The following is a 20,060-nucleotide window of genomic DNA, read 5'->3' on the forward strand; positions in this document are numbered from 1 at the left end:
GGTAGCATGCTCCAGTCCATGTTGGAGGTGTTTGTGTGAGGAAAAGGGCCGAATGAGTCAGCAGGAGTGGTGGTTGCAGCTTCCTGTTGGGGTGAGGTTCCTAATGAGTTAAGAACTGAGGATGCAGAGGGTTAAATAGGGAGGTATAACAAGTCAGGATTGAGAATGTGATAGGATAGATGAAGTTCTGAATGGGGGGAAGTGATAATATATAAAAGGGGCTATATAAATTTCAGCATGGCATGTTTATAGTATAGATTAGGTAAACATAGTGGAGTCCACCAAATACAAACTCATGCCCACTTATAGACAAATTCTAGAGGTCTATTCATAGGTCATAGTTGGAGGCCTGACCCTTATGGAAAGAAAGAAACCTGCAACGATGGAAATAGCAGTTTAGATCGAAATAGGTGTCCAATCAATCCTACACTACAAAGGCCTACAATAATGTTCCAATCTCTTTATCCACAGAATAAGGAGCAGAACATGATTGGAAGCCAGTGACTCCCCCTGCAGTGCTTACTATCAGTATGTTTTAAAGCCTTAATTTTACTATGTATAAAATAACTCTTCAACTTATTTGTCCACAGAGGTTCTTGGAGATATAGGGTGACCCTAGGCTTACTATCAGTATGTTTTAAAGCCTTAATTTTACTATGTATAAAATAACTCTTCAACTTATTTGTCCACAGAGGTTCTTGGAGATATAGGGTGACCCTAGGCCAGCCCCATTTGCTCCTGCCAACCTTGTCGCCTTGTCTCTAGCCAGCTGGGGCTAACAAGACTAAGTTTCCACATAAGGGCTAAATTTCTATCCCAACAATAATGATGCAGACCCCAAGGTCCCTATAAAACACAGCACACCACCCTAGACATCTAGCCATAAAAGGACATGATAAAATACCCTAGATAAGAGCTAATCAACTTAAAGGTCAAGAATTCCTGCTTCTAGCCCTAAATAGCCTGGCTTGTGACCCTGGGCAGGGTCATCTCTCTGGAGGTAACCCTGGTTAGTCACTTTGTACCTTGTTGGTTGACAGAATAAAGCTTTGTTTTGCTTTGTTTCAATTGTGTGGTCTCTCGACAAGACCTAATAATACTGAGCTGTCTCTGAGTGGTCTCTGAAACAGGCAGGTAGGAATCACAGAAACAGATACTTGTACAGGTTTAGGGAAAAGGTCTGTATGATGTAGAAAAATGAAGGGACTGGCAAGAGTGCAGAGTGCTTGAGACAACATCCTTGAGAGAAAGAGCACAGAGGGGAAACCTGAGCACCAATTACTATGAAAAGGGGGGGACCAGCTAAAATGGGGCAAAAGGAGCTATCAGGGAGAGAGAAAGCTTGGAAACTGGGAGGCCAAGGTATCTGGAATGGAGTCAGCTTGCAGGAATAAGTGATGTCTGTGCAGCAAAAAGAAGCAGGGACTAGCCATAGGATCAAACATCGGGAAGGTGCTGCTTAGATCCCCTGCATGCAAGGTCCCCTAAGTTCCTCCAGAGCACAGCCAGGAATAGTCTCTGGCCCCCAGATGTGGACCACCAGCAAATAAAGGAGAGTGGACCAATAGATTGAGCGAGCAGAGGTTAGGCTTGGCATGATGTGTAAGCCAGGAGGCATGCTGGGACAGTCTAGTGGGAGAAAGGAAACTTTCTGACAGAGAAATATTCCCTTTCGACAGAAATGGAATAAATCATCATAGTGATTTATGGCAAACCCTGTTCTGTTTTATTTTGAGTGGGAGAAACAAAGCAAAGTTAGTCTGCTGATAGTGATCGGAATGAAAGAAAGTCGTAAAAATCACTGGAACATAAGAGAACATGGAGAAATTCTGGACCAATTGCTGGTGTCAGTTGGGATTTGGTGATTAGGTGGTGTTGGAGATTGAACCAGGCTTGACCAGACCTTAATTCTTGCACTAGCCAGTCCCTGTATGAAAACATTACTGAGTTTCTGTAGATTTTCAAAACAACAGACTAAATAATGCTCAATCAGAATGAATGTCACATATCAGGGAAAGCTATATAGCAACAAGCTCAAATTACACACCAAGTCCCCTTTCATCCTAATTGCTCCTCTGCTGACATTTGGAATGGACTCAGGATCATTCTGTCCCCAGATAAAATCCTGTTCTGTTGTTTTGAGGATCTACAGAAACTCAGAAATGTTTTTATACAGGGGCTGGATAGTGTAGGAATTAAGGTCTGGTCAAGCTTGATTAAATCTCCAACACCACCTAACCACCAAGAGTGGTCTCTGAGTACAAAGTCAGGAGTAAGCCCTGTGAGGTAAGCATTGTAAGGCATGGTTCACAAGCAAATTTTTTTTACCACATAAATTAAATAAAATAGTGTTCTCAGGCTCAAAAAAACCTATCAGATTACACCAAGTAAAAACATTTCTTTAGGTCAATGAAGAAATGTGTATCTGGATACTAAACTCTTTCAAATGTATACATGTATTTGAGATGTTACAGTAAGACATTTAAGCTTTATTGACAAGTTAAAATCAAATAAAATCACAATTAATGAATGTCATATATTAATTATCACATTAACATATGCATAAGAACAATTCTTTGAAAAACTATCAAATCCTAAATGAAGCTTTCAGGGTTAGAACATATGCATAAGAACAATTCTTTGAAAAACTATCAAATCCTAAATGAAGCTTTCAGGGTTAGATTATGCATGGAACATTTTAGGATAAATATAGTTTTCACGACTAGAGTACTAAGCAATATGGTAGTGGGCACTATAAGAGGAGTCTACCTTATGTAGCATCATCTACCATGTCTTGTGCATCAAGCTTCCTTTCCTGAAAAATAGCTGAGAGTGTAGGCATTATGATATAATAGTACCATAGCTTGGGTTGATAAAGAAAGAAGGAAAAGAGAAAAAAAAGGAAAGGGAAATAGTAATTAGCAAATACTCAATGAGTGGGTATGTGGTGTGCAGTTGCCTATTTCAGTGGTCTCAATGGTCATAAGCTTTAGGTCATAGTAGAAGATATAATCACAAGGAAATGGGTAAATTGAAGTATTTTATTTTATCAAGATATTGTCATAATGAGCACTGTATATAGAGCCTAACATGAGCAAGCACCAAATAGCAAAATTAAGGTGTGCTTCAGCCTTGGGAACTCTCTGTTCAGCTCTGAGTTGACCTTATCTAAAGAGAACCTCCTCCTGGACTCCTGGCCCATGATGACTGTGACTTTCTGTCGCAGAGCTCTGGACCATCCTGAGATGGCATTACTTTGTTCTCATTATCTTCAGGTCAGTCCACAGTGCATATGCCAGTTTCTAGGGCTAGATTAGAATCCTGTCTCCATACCAATTTTGGGCTGGATCAGTATTCTGGTTTCCATGCCAGCTTTGGGCTGGACTGTGAAACAATTTGGAAGGTGACTCAGAGAGGAGATTTCTAGTCTTTATTCTATTTTTTTTTTTTTTGGTAGTGGTGGAGGGTGGGGGGGGGACTCTGTGTTAAAGGTTCACTCCTGGTAGGGATCCTGGAGATCAAATGTGGAACTCGGAGATCAAACCAGTGAAGATTACATGCAAGCCAAGAGCCTTAAACTCTGTACTGTGTCTCTGGCTCCTATAAAGGAGTTTTATTTTAGTTTATTTTTTTATTGTTTTGTTTTTGGGGGGCCACACTAAGTGGTGATCAGAACTGACTTCTGGCTCTGTGCTCACAGATCACTCCTGGTGAGGCTTGGGAGATCCTATGGGAAGTTGGGATTGAACCCGGGCCTGCTGCATGTGATATAAGCATCCTTACCTGCTTGACTGTGTCTCCAGTGCAACATGATTTGGTTTTTGCCTTTTGGTTTTGCCATTTGAGTGAATGTTCGTGGAATGTCAGAAAAGGGCCCTCTCCACTATGCTCTGTATGTTTTTGTTCCTATTAGCTCCACAAGTTCAAAACTATATACAATGGAGGAAAAAGCCTTCAGATATTTATTTCAGTAAAATATTAGTTTTGTTTTTTTAAAGTGAGTTGGTTTATGATGGGCTGAGTAATTCATCTAAATTTCCCTGCCCCCCACTAACATGTGATTATACAGAAACAAACAAATGAATGAGCTAAATAAAAACAATATAAACAAATAAAAAATAATAAAACAAACAAAAATAATGTTTTAGACTATAAGATAGGATAAGAAGCCGCAAATTTGATTAAAGGGGCTGAAATTTATGGTGAAAGTATTACATATGTATATTTTTATGTATGGTGATGGTTGATGGGGCTTGGGTCACACCATATGATTTTGGTTTTTGTTTATATAAATAATTACTTCTATAGGTGCTTGGGGGACCCTAGGGATGCTAGGGATTGAACCTGGTTTCAACTGTGTGTAAGGCAAACACCTTACCTGCTGTTTATATCTCTAGCTTCAAGGGTCACATCATGTAGTTCTTGGGGGTTCCTTATCTCTCGAATCTTGATTGGGGTACATTGCAGTGCTGATGCATGTACTATCTTCTAGATTTTTTTGTTTGTTTTTTTGTTTTTGTTTTTTTTTTGGGTCACACCCAGCAGCGCTCAGGGGTTACTCCTGGCTCCACACTCAGAAATCACTCCTGGCAGGCTCAGGGGACCATATGGGATGCCAGGATTTGAACCACCATCCTTCTGCATGCAAGGCAAATGCCCTTACCTCCATGCTATCTCTCTGGCCCCAATTTTTCATGGAGAAACCTGTATAGTATGCAGAGATGTGAATCTTTTGTTTGCTTTGTACAATCATGCAGCCATGCTTGTGGGGTCATTATGCATTATGGCCTGTGCTCAGGGTTGCTCCAGGACCTGCTCTGAGGACTGTGCTCCCTGGGATCCCCATATGCACAGCATGTGTTCAGCCTGTTGTGGCACTTCTGCCCAGGAATTTATTTTTTGGAGCCAGGATCCACCAACTGTGCTCAGAGCTGACTCTGCACAAAGGGATCATGCCTAGTAGGCTTAGGGGACCATAATTGGTGCTGGGGATCAAACTCAGGTTGGCAGATTGCAAGGCAACTGTCTTGTGAGTTATACTGTCACTACAGCCAGATGTGATTTTTTTTTTTTTGGCCACACCTGGCTGCGCTCAGGGTTTACTCATGACTCTGCGCTCAGAAATGGCTCCTGGAAGGCTTGGAGGATAATATGGGATGCCAGAGATTGAACCTGGGTCAGCTGTTTGCAAATACCCTACCCTTTGTGCTATTGCTCCGGCCCCAGATGTAATTTTTTTTTATAGAGGGAGGTGGCAGCACATTTTGATAGTGGTATTGGGGCATGCAGCTGACCAACTCCAGGTGTTATAATGACACCTGAAACTTTTATAAGTTACTTTAACATGAAGTAATCTTCAACAAGTATATATATATATATATATATATATATATACATATATATTTTTTGTTAACATTACTCTTTCGGGATAATAGTTTCCATTTATTCTAAAAAAAAACAAAAAACAACAACAACAACAACAAAAAAAACAACTTGCGGGCCGGAGATATGGCTTGGAGGTAAGGCATTTGCCTTTCATGCAGAAGGTAGGTGGTTCAAATCCCGGGCATCACCCATATGGACCCCCCGTTGCCTGCTAGGGGCAATTTCTGAGCGCTGCTGGATGTGACCCAAAAATTCAAAAAACGAACCAAAACAAATACAAAAATAACTTGCAGAAAAAAAATGTAAAGTGCTGGAATTAGTAGTACAGGACTCCTGGAGTTCAAAATACTTTGATTCTCCGTCTCCATTCGACTTCTCCACCACCCCAGCCCCCCACCTATATCTTCAAATATGAAATGCACTGAATCATAAAATTATAACTAGAAGGAAATTCCAGGTTGTCCTGGCTTTACACATGAGAGACCGCTACTGCCTCTTTGGGGGGGTTGTTTAGTTTTGGGGAAGCAGTGCTCTGAGAGAGCTTTACTTCTGGCTCTGTGCTCAGGGATCACTCCTGGCATGACTCAGGGGACCATATGGGGTGGGTTGAACTCAAACCAGCCTTGTATTGAACCCAATACAGCACTACCTGCTATATATACATATATATACATATATATATATATAATATATATATATATATATCTGACACAGTATGCAAAACTTTTTAAAAAGTTTTGAACTCCTTTTTTAAAAAAGATGAAAAAATAATCAAGGTGTTTAAAAAAACAATGAAAAAAAAGAAATAAAGGAGGCACTTGAAAAAATAATAAAGGAGATAAGGTGCTTGCATTGCAAAAAAAAAAAAAAGATGAAAAGATAGATGGCCCCTTCAACACAGTGGGGATGGAATGACTATTTCAACATTTAACGACTTTGCAAGGACCGGGCAATACGTGTCCAGTGTTTGGGCACCTGTTTGCATAGCTCCTGCAGGTAAGTATCTGCTTCCGAAACGCCCCGCGTCTCGGGGAGGTTACCGGCCCCTCCGGGACTCAGCCCCGACGAAACCCCGCCTCCGCCTCCTCCCCAGGCGCGAAGGGGCGGGGCCTCAAGTCGCAGCCAATGAGCGCTGGCGGGCGGCCTGAACGCGGCCCGGTTGCCCGGGCGACCAGGGCGTTGCTCCGCCCCCACGCCGAGCCATCGGTGCGACGCTCCAGACCTCCCGGGTCTCTCGAGCTCCGAACCTGCGATGGCCACATGGAACTTGGGCCGGAGGCCCTGCCGCACACTCGGACTCTTGCTGCTGGTGCTCCTGAGCTTCCTGGTGCTCCGCAGGTGAGAGCGCTGCCCGCGCACCTGCCTGGCGCCAGGCACCCGAGCCGACCACACGTGGACTTTTGCTTCCTCCTTCACCCGGGGGGTCTGATTCCTAGTTGGACCCCAGATCCCGCGTTGTCCGGCGGAGCAGCTCTTGGCTGCTTCTCTCCTGCAGCTTCTGATGCAAAGTCTCCCCGTAGGTTCCCGACACTGCTCGCCTGGTGACTGGCAGCAGCGCTGAATGCAGTCCCTGGTACCCTGGGTGTTTGCTCCCCAGAGCTTCTCTGCTGTCTCTGCTGCTCGCCCGCCTCTCCTGTGCTCACTCCCGTAGATTAGGGGACACTACCCCGCTTCAGATCCCCCTGTACAGGTCACCCCCACCCTAAGATGAACCAGACTTTACATTCCCCACCCGGCTTTGGAGAGCTTTTGGATTCCTGAGCTAACAATTTTGGGCAGTTTCAGAGTTAGTTCCCTGTTTCCTACCTATCCCAAGTCCTGATCCTGAGTTTATTCTGCAGTTCTAAGTTTTGGGAAAACCTTGAGAATCTCCACACCACTCAGAAGCTCACTCTGCTCCACCTGCCCTTACTACATGTGTTTTAAAAAAAAGTGGCAGAATGGTCTTGCCCACCTAGAGGCAGGCACCCTAGTCCTGAACCTTCTAAGCTGGGTCTATTTTTAGGCTCTTACAGCCCTGACTCTTCTTCCAGGTCGATGCCTGGCACTTTCCATATTCAAAACCTCCAGGTTGCTGGGTAAGCACTGCCATAATGCTTTGGCACCAAGAGTTGGCGTCGCAGAGGGAGCTGAACACTGCTGTTCCCTCCTGTTTTTCTGAATTTCCCAGGGAACCATGAGCTCTATGGAGATCACTCCCCTGGGCCTGCCTGTACCTCTGCCTGGTAGGGCTCTCCGGGCTCTCAGAAGTGTTTCCTGCTTTCCCTCTATTTAGGGTTTAAGCTTCCTCTGTGTCTGGACAGTTGGGATGACTGGTGCTCCTGGGAGAAGGTGCCATCCGGGTTATATCCTAACAGCTGTGCCTTTCCCATTCCCAGAGGACTCTGCTGTGGGCTGTTTTTCCTGCCCAGCCACCCCCAGAGGAGGAACTGGGTAGGCCACACACACAAGAGCAGAGCCAGAGCGTGAAGAAGCCTGTGGTTTGCCTCAGGGAACCCAGGGCATGAGGGAGTGTTGGGGGGGGGCGTGTAGGTTGGGCACAGCCAGGGGATTGGGCAGAGGAAGGTTTTGCAGTTCCTTTCTGGTGGGAGCTGTTGTGCCCCCTCTGTGTCTGCTGTCCCTGGGGGGTAGCCAAGAGCCCAGAACAGCTGTGCAAGGATCTGGGGGTCCCTTTGCTCCTGATTTTCTTTCTTAGCAGGGCATTTTTGTCAGGGCTACTCTCACATTTCCCTTTGCCTGGGCCACCACTACAATGGGCCTCGCAGCCATGGCTGGGCTGTGGATGGGGCTGTGGCATATAGGTCATCTCTTTAATAAGTTACAGGCGAGGTGAGGCTGACTGCATCCACACTAGTCCCGTGGGTTCCATGTTGAGCTGCCTTTTTTTTGGGGGGGGGGACACACCCAGTGGTGCTGAGGTAAGTCCTGGTGGACTCAGAAGAATTTGTGGGATGCTGGGGATCGAACCTGGGTCAGCTATGTGTATGGTGAACACCTTCCCCTCTGTACTGTCTAGCCCCACATCAGGCTCTTTTTGTTTTTGTTTTTGGGTCACATCTGGCAGCACTCAGGGGTTACTCCTGGCTGTGAGCTAAGAAATCGCTCTTGGCAGTCTCAGGGGATCATATGGGATGCTGGGAATTTAACCCAGGTCTGTCCTGGGTCAGCCTCATGCAAGGCTATCTCTCCAGCCCCATCAGGTTCTTCTTGATGCCAGTCACAACTGATTCATTACACCATCCCCAAGAAATGTACCATTTATTCATTTTGGCTTTGTCAGCTGTGCTGGAACTTTTTCTGGCAGTTCTTGGCCTGGTGGTCTCCTAAGCCTAATGGCTCAGGGCTTGGACTCAGTGGTGCTGTCAGGTGCCAGCATGTTTGAGGTATGAACACAGTGCTGGGAATGGAGCTCAGGGCTTACTTATGTCACAGTCCTGAGCTATCTTCTTGCACCCCTCTTTTTGAACTTGGGGCCACACAGTCAGTACTTGGGTATCCAGGTTTGCTTCTTACCATATCAGTCCCAGGAACCCCTCTGGTGCTAGGTGGTATGGGGTTAGTTACCCCAGCATTGGGTAGAGGCTGGCAGTGTCATGGATTGAACTGAGAGTTTCTGTACCACCACCCCCCCCCATGCCATACCTGTGCTGTGCCAGAAGACTGCAGGACTTGGGGAAGCACATTAGCCTCACCCTGACCAGGACTCACAGAAAAAAGAGACCCAGATCTGCAGTGCTCTACCTGCAGGATATGTCTCCACCTTTAAGCCCCCATAGTGAGGGAATGCAGGTGTCCATCAGCCCCATGACTTCCTGGCATCACTGCTTCACATCCTGCCTTACTGGTTTGTGTTTCTTAGGGTTCATGAATGCGCTGCCCAGCAAGTACTGTGGCATCCACACTGTATTTTGTTTTGGGACCCTGAGCCATGTCCTGTCACCATTGGTTACCCTGGGCTAGTTCCTGATCCAGAGAGAAATGCTTCTCTGAGCCCTGGTCAGTCCTGCCTATGTCTCCAGCCTTCGGCTCAGCCCACAGACATTACCCCCATGCCAAGCCAAGTTCCTTTCTCTGCCCAGCCTAAATGTGGGTGACTCAGCACGATAAGGGTTCCAACCCATCCCAGGCCAGCCTTGCCTTCTCTGGGAATTCAGGCCACTGGTGCCTCTCCTCTGAGCCCTAGGGGCCACTTTTTTTATGGGCTTTGCCTGGTGCCCAGCATGGCTCTGCTGGAAGCCTGAGTCATAGTCTCTGGAATATTCTTGCTCTCTGATGTCAGCCCTTTCATCTCCTATGTGAAGTCCTGGCATCTGGAGGGAGCCATGTCCCAGTGCTTTGGACCCAGGGCCAGAGAGATGGTGTAGGGCTCCGGGTGCCACTCATTGCACAAACTCCATTGAGCTTCCAGTAGTGATCGCTGAGGACAGTCATGTATACCTGCTATTGCAAGACCAATTGCTCACAGGCATTTTGTCTTTCATGATATGGACTCCAGGTTAGAGCTTTTTGGTGCTTCTTCATGGGTTTTCTACCTCTGCCCATCAGTGATCAGCCACTCTCAGGGTCCAGGGTCTGGGCCTGCCGCAGCCTGGGTGCCAGCCAGTCTTACCTCACTTGCCCTCACTTACCTGGATGCTGGTGGTACCAGTGCCACAGAGGCTGCAGAAATGACTTCACCATTCTGCACTTGCTTTGGGAACTGAAAGTTCAAGCCCCATGGAAATGTTTCATATTGTCTCTGTAAAGCCAGAGCCCAAAGCCTGGAGTTGAGCCATAGACACATCCAGGCAGCTTCACAGAGCAGGGAAGGCAACCCTTTCCCCTGGTTGCAGTGCTCAGGTGCCATCACATGGGCACCTTTCTGGAGAGGCACCTGGGATGAGGAGATTCAGGGGTGATGACACTGTTTAGGAGCACATCAAGTCCAACTCTGAGCTCACAGCCATGACTTGAAATGTTTTTTAGGTGCTGGGAAGGCCCTTCTCATGCTAGGCTGCCCTGAAAGGTCTCCATGACATGGCCACTGGATAGAAAAATTTTGCTTTCTGGGTTGGTTTCTTTCATTTGGGGTCCTGGCCCCACTGTGTTGCTCAGGGAACCCTGGTAAGATTTGCTTTTTTTTTTTTTTTTTTTTTTGGGTCACACCTGGCTCAGAAATCGCTCCTGGCAGGCTCGGGACCATATGGGATGCCGGGATTTGAACCACCTCCTTCAGCATGCAAGGCAAATGCCCAACCTTCATACTATCTCTCTGGCACCCCCTGGTAGGATTTGTAAGCTCCAGCCTGTGGGTGTTGAGGGTGCTGGGAGGTTTGGTCTGGGACTGACATTTCCAGAACTGTTTCTATAGCTCCTCCCACCAAGGCCTGACTCATCTACACATGGTCCCCTCCTTTCTTCATCATCCCATTTCCTCAGTCGCCTCCTTTCCTCAATTATAATCTACCCATAGTCACCTTCCCACAGTCATTTCCCTTCCAGTCACCTCCTCATAGTCACCTTCTCCCTCAGTCACCTCCTTCCTACAGTTACTTCCCTCCCTATCACCTTCTTCCCACAGATAACCCCATATCCCACTGTTATCTCCTTCCTACAGTCACCTCCCTCCCTCAGTTACATCTTGCCTCCAAAGTGCCAACATCCTCCCCAATGGTACCTCCTGGGGCTCCTGGGTTCTGTGGATGAGTCTAAGGGTTTGTTCTCTATAGCTGTCTATGCTGTTCCTTCTCCCCCTGAACAGCGTGAGGTCAATCCATGTTGGCTGTTCTCTTTGATATGACCTGGTCCTGCCTGGCTGTGGTGAGGGGCACAGCTTGCTCTTCGTGGGGCCCCTCTGCAGCATCCACCAATCTCTTTGCTCTTGGGTGGTTTTCAATTATGGCTATAGTGAGTTATGCTGAGTGAGTAGAGGTGTGCAAAGATCTTTTCAAATCAGTGTGTGAGTGGTCTTGGGTGAGATGCCAAGGAGTAGGTGCTGCGTCCTAGGGCACATCTAATTTTGATCTTTTGAGATGTCTCTGCACTGGATTTTGGAGGTTCTGAGCCAGTTCACATTTTGGTTTTGTTTGTTTGTTTGTTTTTTGGGTCACACCCAGCAGCACTCCTGGGATTACTCCTGGTTCTACACTCAGAAATAGCTCCTGGTAGGTTTGGGGGAACCATATAGGACGCTAGGATTCAAACTATCATCCTTCTGAATGCAAGGCAAACGTCCTACCTCCATGCTATCTCTCCAGCCCCACCAGTTCACATTTTCACCCAAGTAAGGGAAGGTTTTTTCCACCTTCCCACCTCACTGCTAGTTTTTTGCTTTGTCATGCAGGCTCTTCTCCTAGACTCTGTTGTTTTGACTGGCATATTCCTGATAAGTAGTGGTGCGGAACATTTTCTGATTTGCTTGTTGGCCATATTTTTGTTCTGGGAAAAGTGACCATTCAAAAGTTCTCCCTTTTTTCTTGAATGGAGTTGTTAGTGTTTTGCTGTGAACACTATACATTGGTTGGATAATAGCCCTCTGCCATGTGTGTGGCAGAAATAACTTCTTCCAATTTACAGAAAGAAGATTTTTATTTTGGTGATGGTTTCTTGATGCAAAAGCCTTTTAGTCTGATGTAACTCCCTTTTCTTACTTTCCTTGTTAATGGAGCTAAATCACTGCAGCTATGACCACAGCTGATATTTCTCTTGGAATGAGTTACTTTTATTTTGTTAAATGCATTTTGTGGGGCCCAGAGAGATAGCATAGCGGCGTTTGCCTTGCAAGCAGCCGATCCAGGACCAAAGGTGGTTGGTTCGAGTCCCGGTGTCCCATATGACCCCCCCCCCCCCCCGTGCCTGCCAGGAGCTATTTCTGAGCAGACAGCCAGGAGTAACCCCTGAGCACCACCGGGTGTGGCCCAAAAACCAAAAAAAAAATGTATTTTGTGACCCAAATCAAAATCGAAATTTTAATCCATTTTGAATGAGCTCCTGCATGGCATGAGGACATGTTCTGTCAGATTGTGTTCACAGAGATGGTGGTTTATGAGATCATGGTTCATGAGATTGTGATCTGTTTATGAAATCATGGTCTATGTCATAGTGATGTCATATGTCACAGTGACGGCTAACCTTTTTGAGCCCGAGTGCCCAAACTGCCACACAAAACTAAAGAATGCCCGGTCCTCCCAATGGCCAGTCCGCACCTGTTGCCAGGTGAGCTGCAAAGCAGACACCAGCACACTCATCTCCCACTGTGCCACATATCTTAATTGCGGACCTTCCCGCATGCCAGCTGCAAGGCCTTCGTGTGCCACCACTGGCATGCACACCATAGGTTCACCATTGAGGGTCTATGAGATCATGGTCCTGAGATTATAGTCTATGAGATTGTGACCTCTGACATCACTGTCTGTGAGATCATGATCTGTGAGATCATACCTGTTTCTGAAAGTTACCATTAGCCCTGTTGATCTTATGCTCATGGGCACATCTCCCTCATGTGGCCCAGGCACGCTACTGGGGATGGTGAACCAGACATCTTAGGTAGCTGCTGGAGTCTGCAGTGCTGGGAGCACATTGAGGGGCCATGCCTGGCCCTGCAGGAGCTATCAAGGAGCTTGTTCAGGGACTTAAGTGCCACTGCCCTTCACCAAGCACCCAAGTTCACTCCATCTCCGAGCCAACTTTCCTCCACCTGTGGCTGTGGGCAGCAGTGGCCACTTGGCCACCTGACACCCTTCCTTAAGGCATCCCCACACTGCAACTCTGGGTCCCTGTGCTGAGGTGGTCTGTGTCTATTTTCTGCTAGGCCGTGGCTACAGAAACTTGCTGACTGTGGGGGTACCACATGGTGAGGGATTTCCCCTGAGCACCCCTGGGCTGGTCCTCTCAAGAAGGAAAAGCCGAGTCCCTGAACCTGTGAGGTCTTCTTTGCACTCCAGGCTTCATGTAGATACCCCCACACTTCCTGACACTTCTCCTTCCTGCAGGCTCAACTGGCAGAATGTGCTGCCCCGGTGGCTGTGGTTCCGGCAGAGAGGGTTACGGGCGGCTGGGCAGCACTTCCTGCTGGAGGATTCCACCTTCTGGATACTGGGCGGCTCCATCCACTACTTCCGCGTGCCCCGGGAATACTGGATGGACCGGCTGCTGAAACTGAGGGCCTGTGGCCTGAACACCCTCACCACGTGAGTGCCCCCTGTGGACATGGTGGGCACAGGGAGCTCTGTGCAGACTGGAAGGAGGCAGGAGAGCACTATGCGTCTCTTTGCAGCGACCCTCTGTAGGAACACTGAGAAAGGACAACAGCCATAGAGGAGCCTGGCAGGGACCTGGGAGCTGGACAGGCTCTGCATCATCTCAACGAACTTTCCTGCTGTGTCCCAGTGTCCAACACCACACTTGTCAGTACTCAGGCCCTTGTCTGTTCCAGGCCTGTGCTCTGACTTCAGCTTATTCCCAGCCCTTTGAGCTTCTTTTGCAAAATCAAGGTTAAGGGGCTGGAGAGATAGCCCGGTGGGGGTGGTACTTGATCCCTGGAACCCCATATGGTTCCCTCAGGAGTAAACTGTTGCACTGCTGGGTATGCCCCATTCCCAAATCAGTGCTATAGTCAGCACTGAAGTGCACCCTTATAACTCATGTGAACTACCGAATATTCCATACTCTATGTCCTTTTGCTAAGTATTAGATTTCATACAGAATTGCACCAGACCATTTATTTAAGTCACCCTAAATTAATGGTCAGCAGTCGTTAGTGGTGATAAGTGGCCCCTGACCTGTTTTACACAGGACCCACAGTGTGTGGCAAGTCAGGGCACTGGACATTTCTGCTGTATTTCTTCCCATTTCTCAGGGAAGGTCTTCTGCCTTGCTCCTCTGACCTTTCCAAAGCCACTGGTCTCAGCCCAGTGTACCCTCTAGCTGTGTTGGATGGTTTTCAAGTTTGCCAACAGATACTGTGGACTCAAGTATCCAAATTGAAGTGTCTCTTTGGGCCATTCAATTTCCAGTCAAAGCAGGGGTAAAAGTCAAGTTTGTGGATTTTTCTGGGTGCTGAGAATTGAATAGTTTTTTTGAGCCTTTTGGGAAGGAGTGAGGCGGGCAGAGATGAGACCAAGCCCTCCCCTGCATCACTTCAGCTCCAACTTGTCTGGGGCTATGAGCAGTTTCCCTCTTCCAAGCAGATGATCTGATGCTGTTCCTGAGGGCACTCAGGCAGGCATGGTTACCCCAGCAGTGGGGTGTCTGGGAGGACATCCATTCCTCACTGAGCTTACACCTGCCCAGTCCAACGTTGAGCCTCCGGATGCTCAGTGTAAGCCCCTTGCTGAGTTTACTCTTTCTTCTCTCTCAAGTAACCTCTCTGTGGAGTGACTTTTTTCAGATGGAGAGAGTAGGACCTGGAGTGGTGTGCACACACCACACTTGTTGGGCTCCTGAGATGAGGCCTGGTTCCCACTCCAAGCCCCCCAGATTCGCCTTCAGCTCAGGCCCTGGGGTCTCTCTGCTGAGTTTTAACATACAGAGACAGTGTTCAGAATTGTTCTGGGGACAGAGAAGGTGATTAGAAGCCAAGAACCACTCAGACCTGGAATGATGTTTTCTCTGGGTGATTTTCTCTGACAGCTATGTACCCTGGAACCTACATGAGCCAGAAAGAGGCAAATTCGACTTCTCAGGGAACTTGGACCTACAGTACGTGCTAGGGGGTCTGGGAGTCCAGGGGAGGGCCTAAGGGGACTCTGAGGTGCAGGTATAAGGCCTGGTGGACTCAGGGGTGCTGAGGATGGGCCGAGGATACTTGGGGATATAGGGGGTTGGGGGCAGGGAGTCTAGGGTATGAAGGAAGCCGGGCCCAGGGAACTCCAGTGTAGCCCCAGGTGACTTGGGCTTGCAGGGGGTAGGTTTGGGGGACTTGGTTTGCAGGAGGCAAGGCCTAGGGCAGGGGTCGGCAACCTTTAAGACAGGGGTCTCAAACTCGAGGCCCGCAAGCCGTTTGCGGCCCTCCGTACAACATTTTGTGGCCCACAGCCGGCCTTCAAATATTGCAGTATTCGCGATTATTCACTTACTGAATAATCGCAATAAAAATCTCATTAGTAAGAAAAAAATCACATTAAACATTCGCATACCCCAAGCAGTTCTGTTCGGGGTATGCAAATGTTTAATGCGATTTTTTTGCGATTTTTTTTCTTACTAATGCGATTTTTTATTGCGAATATTCGGTAAGTGAATAATCGCGAATACTTTGCACCTAGCGCAGAAGTCATTTCCGCTGCTGCTGCCCGCTGTCCCTTTTTTTTTTTTTTTTTTTTTTTTTTGTGAAATCCCTTATGCAGCCCTGCCTTACCCCGATTTTGCCTCCTGTGGCTCCCAGGTAAATTGAGTTTGAGATCCCTGCTTTAAGACATAAAGAGCTACTTGGACTCCTTTCTGAAGGGAAAAAAACTTGGGAGCTGCAAAACTATTGCTACATTAAAACAAATATAGCACATTGTTTCTTATCTTAATGCTATAAAAATCATGCAGTTAGTTGTTGATCTGAAAAAAAGAACTTTTTCACTTAACAATTTAAAACATATATTTGTGCAAATTAATAGCCAATTAAAATATTTAAGTGATACCACTCCCTGCCCCCCCCACCCCCCGTGGGCCCTGCTGTTGGAGCTGAGGCAAAGATTCAAAGGAGCTGCAGGTTGCCAACCCCTGGCCTGGGGAGTCTCAGATGGCAAGGGCCAGGGGTACTTGAGGTACGGGGGGGTGGGGCAGGGCTCACTTGAGACTCAGGGACACGGAGAGGTGGGCCTGGACGAAAGGAATAGGGGCTGTGGGCTTCTTGGGAGCCCTGGGCTATGCCCACATCAATTCTAGGGTGTTAATGATGCCTATTTCTGAGGTTGCTGTGCAGTGGGTGGCTACTAGTTGGGGACCATGGGGAGATCATGGGGGACAGTGGGCCTGTGGGCCAGCTGTAGGGTTCTACCCTATGCCTGCCCACCTGGTGCCAAGGCTCTGACACTGCCCCCGCAGGACCTTCCTCCTGATGGCCGCAGAGGTCGGGCTGTGGGTGATCCTGCGCCCAGGCCCCTACATCTGCAGTGAGATGGACCTTGGTGGCCTGCCCAGGTGAGCACTGCTCTGTGTGTGTGTGTGTGTGTGTGTGTGTGTGCGCGCGTGCGTGCGTGTGTGTGTTTGTGTGTGTGTGTAAGTACTGTGGTCAACTTTCAGTCTTACTCTGACCAATCATTATTTGGCCAGTTTCCAATCAATAACTGACCAATCAGTAGTGTGGTCAGTTTCCAATCAACACTCTGATCAATCATCAGTTTCTAAACATGCTCTGACTAATCAGTACATAGTCGATTTCTGGTAGGCACTGCCCATGGGAAGGTTGTTGACCAACTGCTTTTCCTGGCCAGGAATCTTGGTCCTAGGAGAGCTGAAGACTGTAGCCTGTCTTTTGGGGGTCTATAATAAGGTGCTCTTGGAGTATTAGCAGTGTCTTTTTTTTTTTTTTTAGTTTCCTGTGCAAACCCTCCCCCAGGGATGTGATGTTCCAGGTCACCCCCCCCCCCTTGTCTGCTGTCCCATGAGTGGGCAAATTCAGGACTTGCCTCTTGGCTACAAGGCTGTAGACTGGCCTTCTCTGGAGGACCCTGGTTCTGCTCTCTTGGGATGGACCCTGGGACCTGGGCATGAAGTAGGGGTTCTTGTATATTTGTGGCACAGCAAGCTGGGTTACTCTTGGGGCCGAGAAATCCCCATGGTCAGATCCTTCCAGGTTGCCTCCATGAGGCCCTGAGAAGCCCAGAGCTATGTCCTGTTTTCACAAGTACAGGAAGATACTGAATTGATCTGCTGCCCATGCTGGCCTGTGTTCCCCTGGAGAGTTAGCCCTGTCTCCCATCTGTGTTCCCCTGGGGAGTGAGCTCATGTCCCCCATGTCCCTCTTTGTTCCCCTGATGAGTGAGCCCTGCTGTCCCCTGTCTGTCCCTCGGTCCTTCTGTCTACTGCTTCATGACTCAGCTCCTCCTTCCAGCTGGCTGCTCCAGGACTCCAACATGATGCTGCGGACCACGTATGCTGGCTTCACGCGTGCTGTGGACCTGTATTTTGATCACCTGATGGCCAGGGTGGTCCCCCTGCAGGTAAGACCAGACTCTTTGGGGACTCTGCCTCTATCCCTTGCCCCCAGCGCAGGCTCCAGTGAGTTCTCTGAAGGGACAGACTGGAAAGGACATAGACTTATGACTGAGATGGAAAATGCCTGGTGCTCAGTCTCAATCTCAGTGCTATTGGGGGGTGAGCCACTTCCCAAGGTGATTGGCCAGTGGGGAGGGTCTGATGGTTTGGAGGCTCAGGTTGCAGTTCTTGGGGTCACCAGGGCCATACCTTGCAGTGCCGGGGATCAATCAATCCTTGATCCCCCTGGCCTCGGCATTCTTGCTCTGTGCTCTCCCCATGAGCTATCCCTCTGGTCCAGACACACTTTTCATGACAATAAAAATACCTCTAGGTGTAGCAAGTCAGCCCCTGAAGAGGTTGACTGATGGTGGGATGGAGGATGAGGCCTTTCTCTTCCAGCTCGGAGCACGCATCTGCCACCCTGTCTAGCCGACGGTTCTGAGGTGAAACGGCGGGTAAACAGCTCGCAGACAGTCAGGCTCGTGGAAATACTCGCTTTATTCGGTGGGCAAGACTGAAGTCCAAAGACTCAGCTTCAGTTCCAGCCAAAAAGCCTCGGCCTTCCACAGACCCTTGTTTTTATCCCCCAGAGTCAGGTACCACCAAATGGTGGGATCAGATACCAACCAATGGTGGAAGCAGAATCAGGTACTACCCTAGGGTGGGGGCAGAATGCCAGGTCACAGCCTAGGGTAGGGCACAATCACCAATCAGTTTAGGGTGAGTAACATAGTAATCCCCCAAAATATTTACATACACAACACTAGGTATTTCCTTGGGGCATCAGATATTGAGTATACAGACCTGGGCTACAACACAGTAGGGTGGGCAGACAATCTCCAACTTTGCCTGTGAAAATCCAAGTCGAGAAAAAGGCAGGATAGGAGCTAGAGCGGTAGTCCAGAGGGGAGGGTGTTTGCCTTGCACATGGCTGACCTGGGTTCTATCCCCGGCATCCCATATGGTCCTCCAAGCAGCACTAGAAATGATCTCAGAGCGCAGAGTTAGAACTAACCCCTGAACACTGCTGGGTGTGCCCCACCCATAAAACAACAACAAAACCATATGAAGGCAGGAGTGGGAACAGTTGTTCTGTACAGTCAAGAAGAATGCCTGGCTCCTCCACATGGCTATTGCATGCTTATTTGTTGACACATAGAAAGAAATGTACCATACAAACTGATGGGTATGCAGTGAAATATGATCATGCTGAGTAATTCAAGATATCAAATGCTCCTAGCCATGGTTGAGTGTGCAAGTGACCATTGCCAAATGAATGTGATTCCAGCTGTCACAGCTTTGACACAGAAGGGAGAGAGAGAGAGGCCTGTAAAAATGCTCCTGAGTCAGAGGCTTGGAATATTCCCAGTTCCACATATGTCAAAGGGGCTGTTTGATTGCTTGTTTGATGGTATAACCCAGCTGAGGGCCTGGGAGGTGGATCAGTAGGACTGAGAACAGGTGTTGCATGAAAGAACCCTGGGATCCATCTCTGGCCTCACATGCTCCCCGGAATACCATCAAGAGTCACCCTCAAACTTCAAGTTCATAGAAACTAGAACATGGAGTTACATTTAATTTATAGATAAATGAAAGATGAATAATCTTGGTAGAATGAATTAGGTTCAAGAAGAATTAGTTGCTCATGTAAAAACTGTTAGCTGTAAATTCAAGTGGAACAGTACATCTCACATTTCAATCCTGCACTCTAGCGAGCCACGGACTGTTTGTGGATGGTGGTACTGGTGGATGCACCCCAGGAAGGCCACAGTTCACACCCCGTGGTTGTTTCTCGTCAGGGCACCAGGTACCTATTCAGTGGAGCACAACAAAGAAAAAACCGATGATCTGTGCCCTTTTAGTTCTGCACCCCCAAGTCCTCCATGGCCACAGGACACTGCCATGGTGACCCCCTTCTCATCCTTGTCCCAGTAGCCACAGCAATTCCTTCTGTCCCTCCCATCACCTCTTTTTGTCCATGTGACCGCGACCCATTTTGTTCTAGTGGCCATGTGACCCATTCCTGTTCCTATTCTTTTTTTTTTTTTTTTTTTTTTTGGTTTTTAGGGTCACACCCATTTGATGTTCAGGGGTTACTCCTGGCTAAGTGCTCAGAAATTGCCACTGGCTTGGGGGGGACCACATGGGATGCCAGGGGATGGAACCTCGGTCCTTCCTTGGCTAGCGCTTGCGAGGCAGAAACCTTACCTCTAGCGCCACCTCCCTGGCCCTCTTGTTCCCATTCTACAGGTCACGATGACCCCTCCTGTACCACCCTAGAGGCCATGGCAAGCTCTCCCCATCCCTATGCCCCCTTTCCTGCTGCATATGTGACCTAGCCTCTGGCTCATTCAGGCTTGCCTGCTCAGAATCTCCTTTCTGAGTTCCTGTCTCCTGAACCTACTGATCCTGTCAGGTTTCCTGCTCCTTCTTGCCACCAGGGGGTCTTTATGGACAGTCCAGCCCCACTTTTATGCTTCCCAATCCACACTGGGAGTGGGCGACTG

At 48.1% G+C, this 20,060-nt stretch overlaps 1 protein-coding gene across 1 annotated transcript in view; it reads left to right on the top strand.

Annotated features, from left to right (window-relative positions):
* Positions 1-6,637: 6,637 nt before the first annotated feature.
* Positions 6,638-20,060, top strand: part of GLB1L2 (galactosidase beta 1 like 2) — a 31,349-nt gene continuing 17,926 nt past the window's right edge. Inside the window, exons 1-5 of the mRNA XM_049778350.1 lie at positions 6,638-6,723; positions 13,356-13,553; positions 14,995-15,063; positions 16,399-16,494; positions 17,408-17,516. Coding sequence (XP_049634307.1) covers positions 6,638-6,723; positions 13,356-13,553; positions 14,995-15,063; positions 16,399-16,494; positions 17,408-17,516 — 558 coding nt within the window. The remainder of the gene's footprint in view (positions 6,724-13,355; positions 13,554-14,994; positions 15,064-16,398; positions 16,495-17,407; positions 17,517-20,060) is intronic.

The sequence above is a fragment of the Suncus etruscus genome, chromosome 8 (assembly GCF_024139225.1).
Source record: "Suncus etruscus isolate mSunEtr1 chromosome 8, mSunEtr1.pri.cur, whole genome shotgun sequence".
Taxonomy (NCBI): Eukaryota; Metazoa; Chordata; class Mammalia; order Eulipotyphla; family Soricidae; genus Suncus; species Suncus etruscus.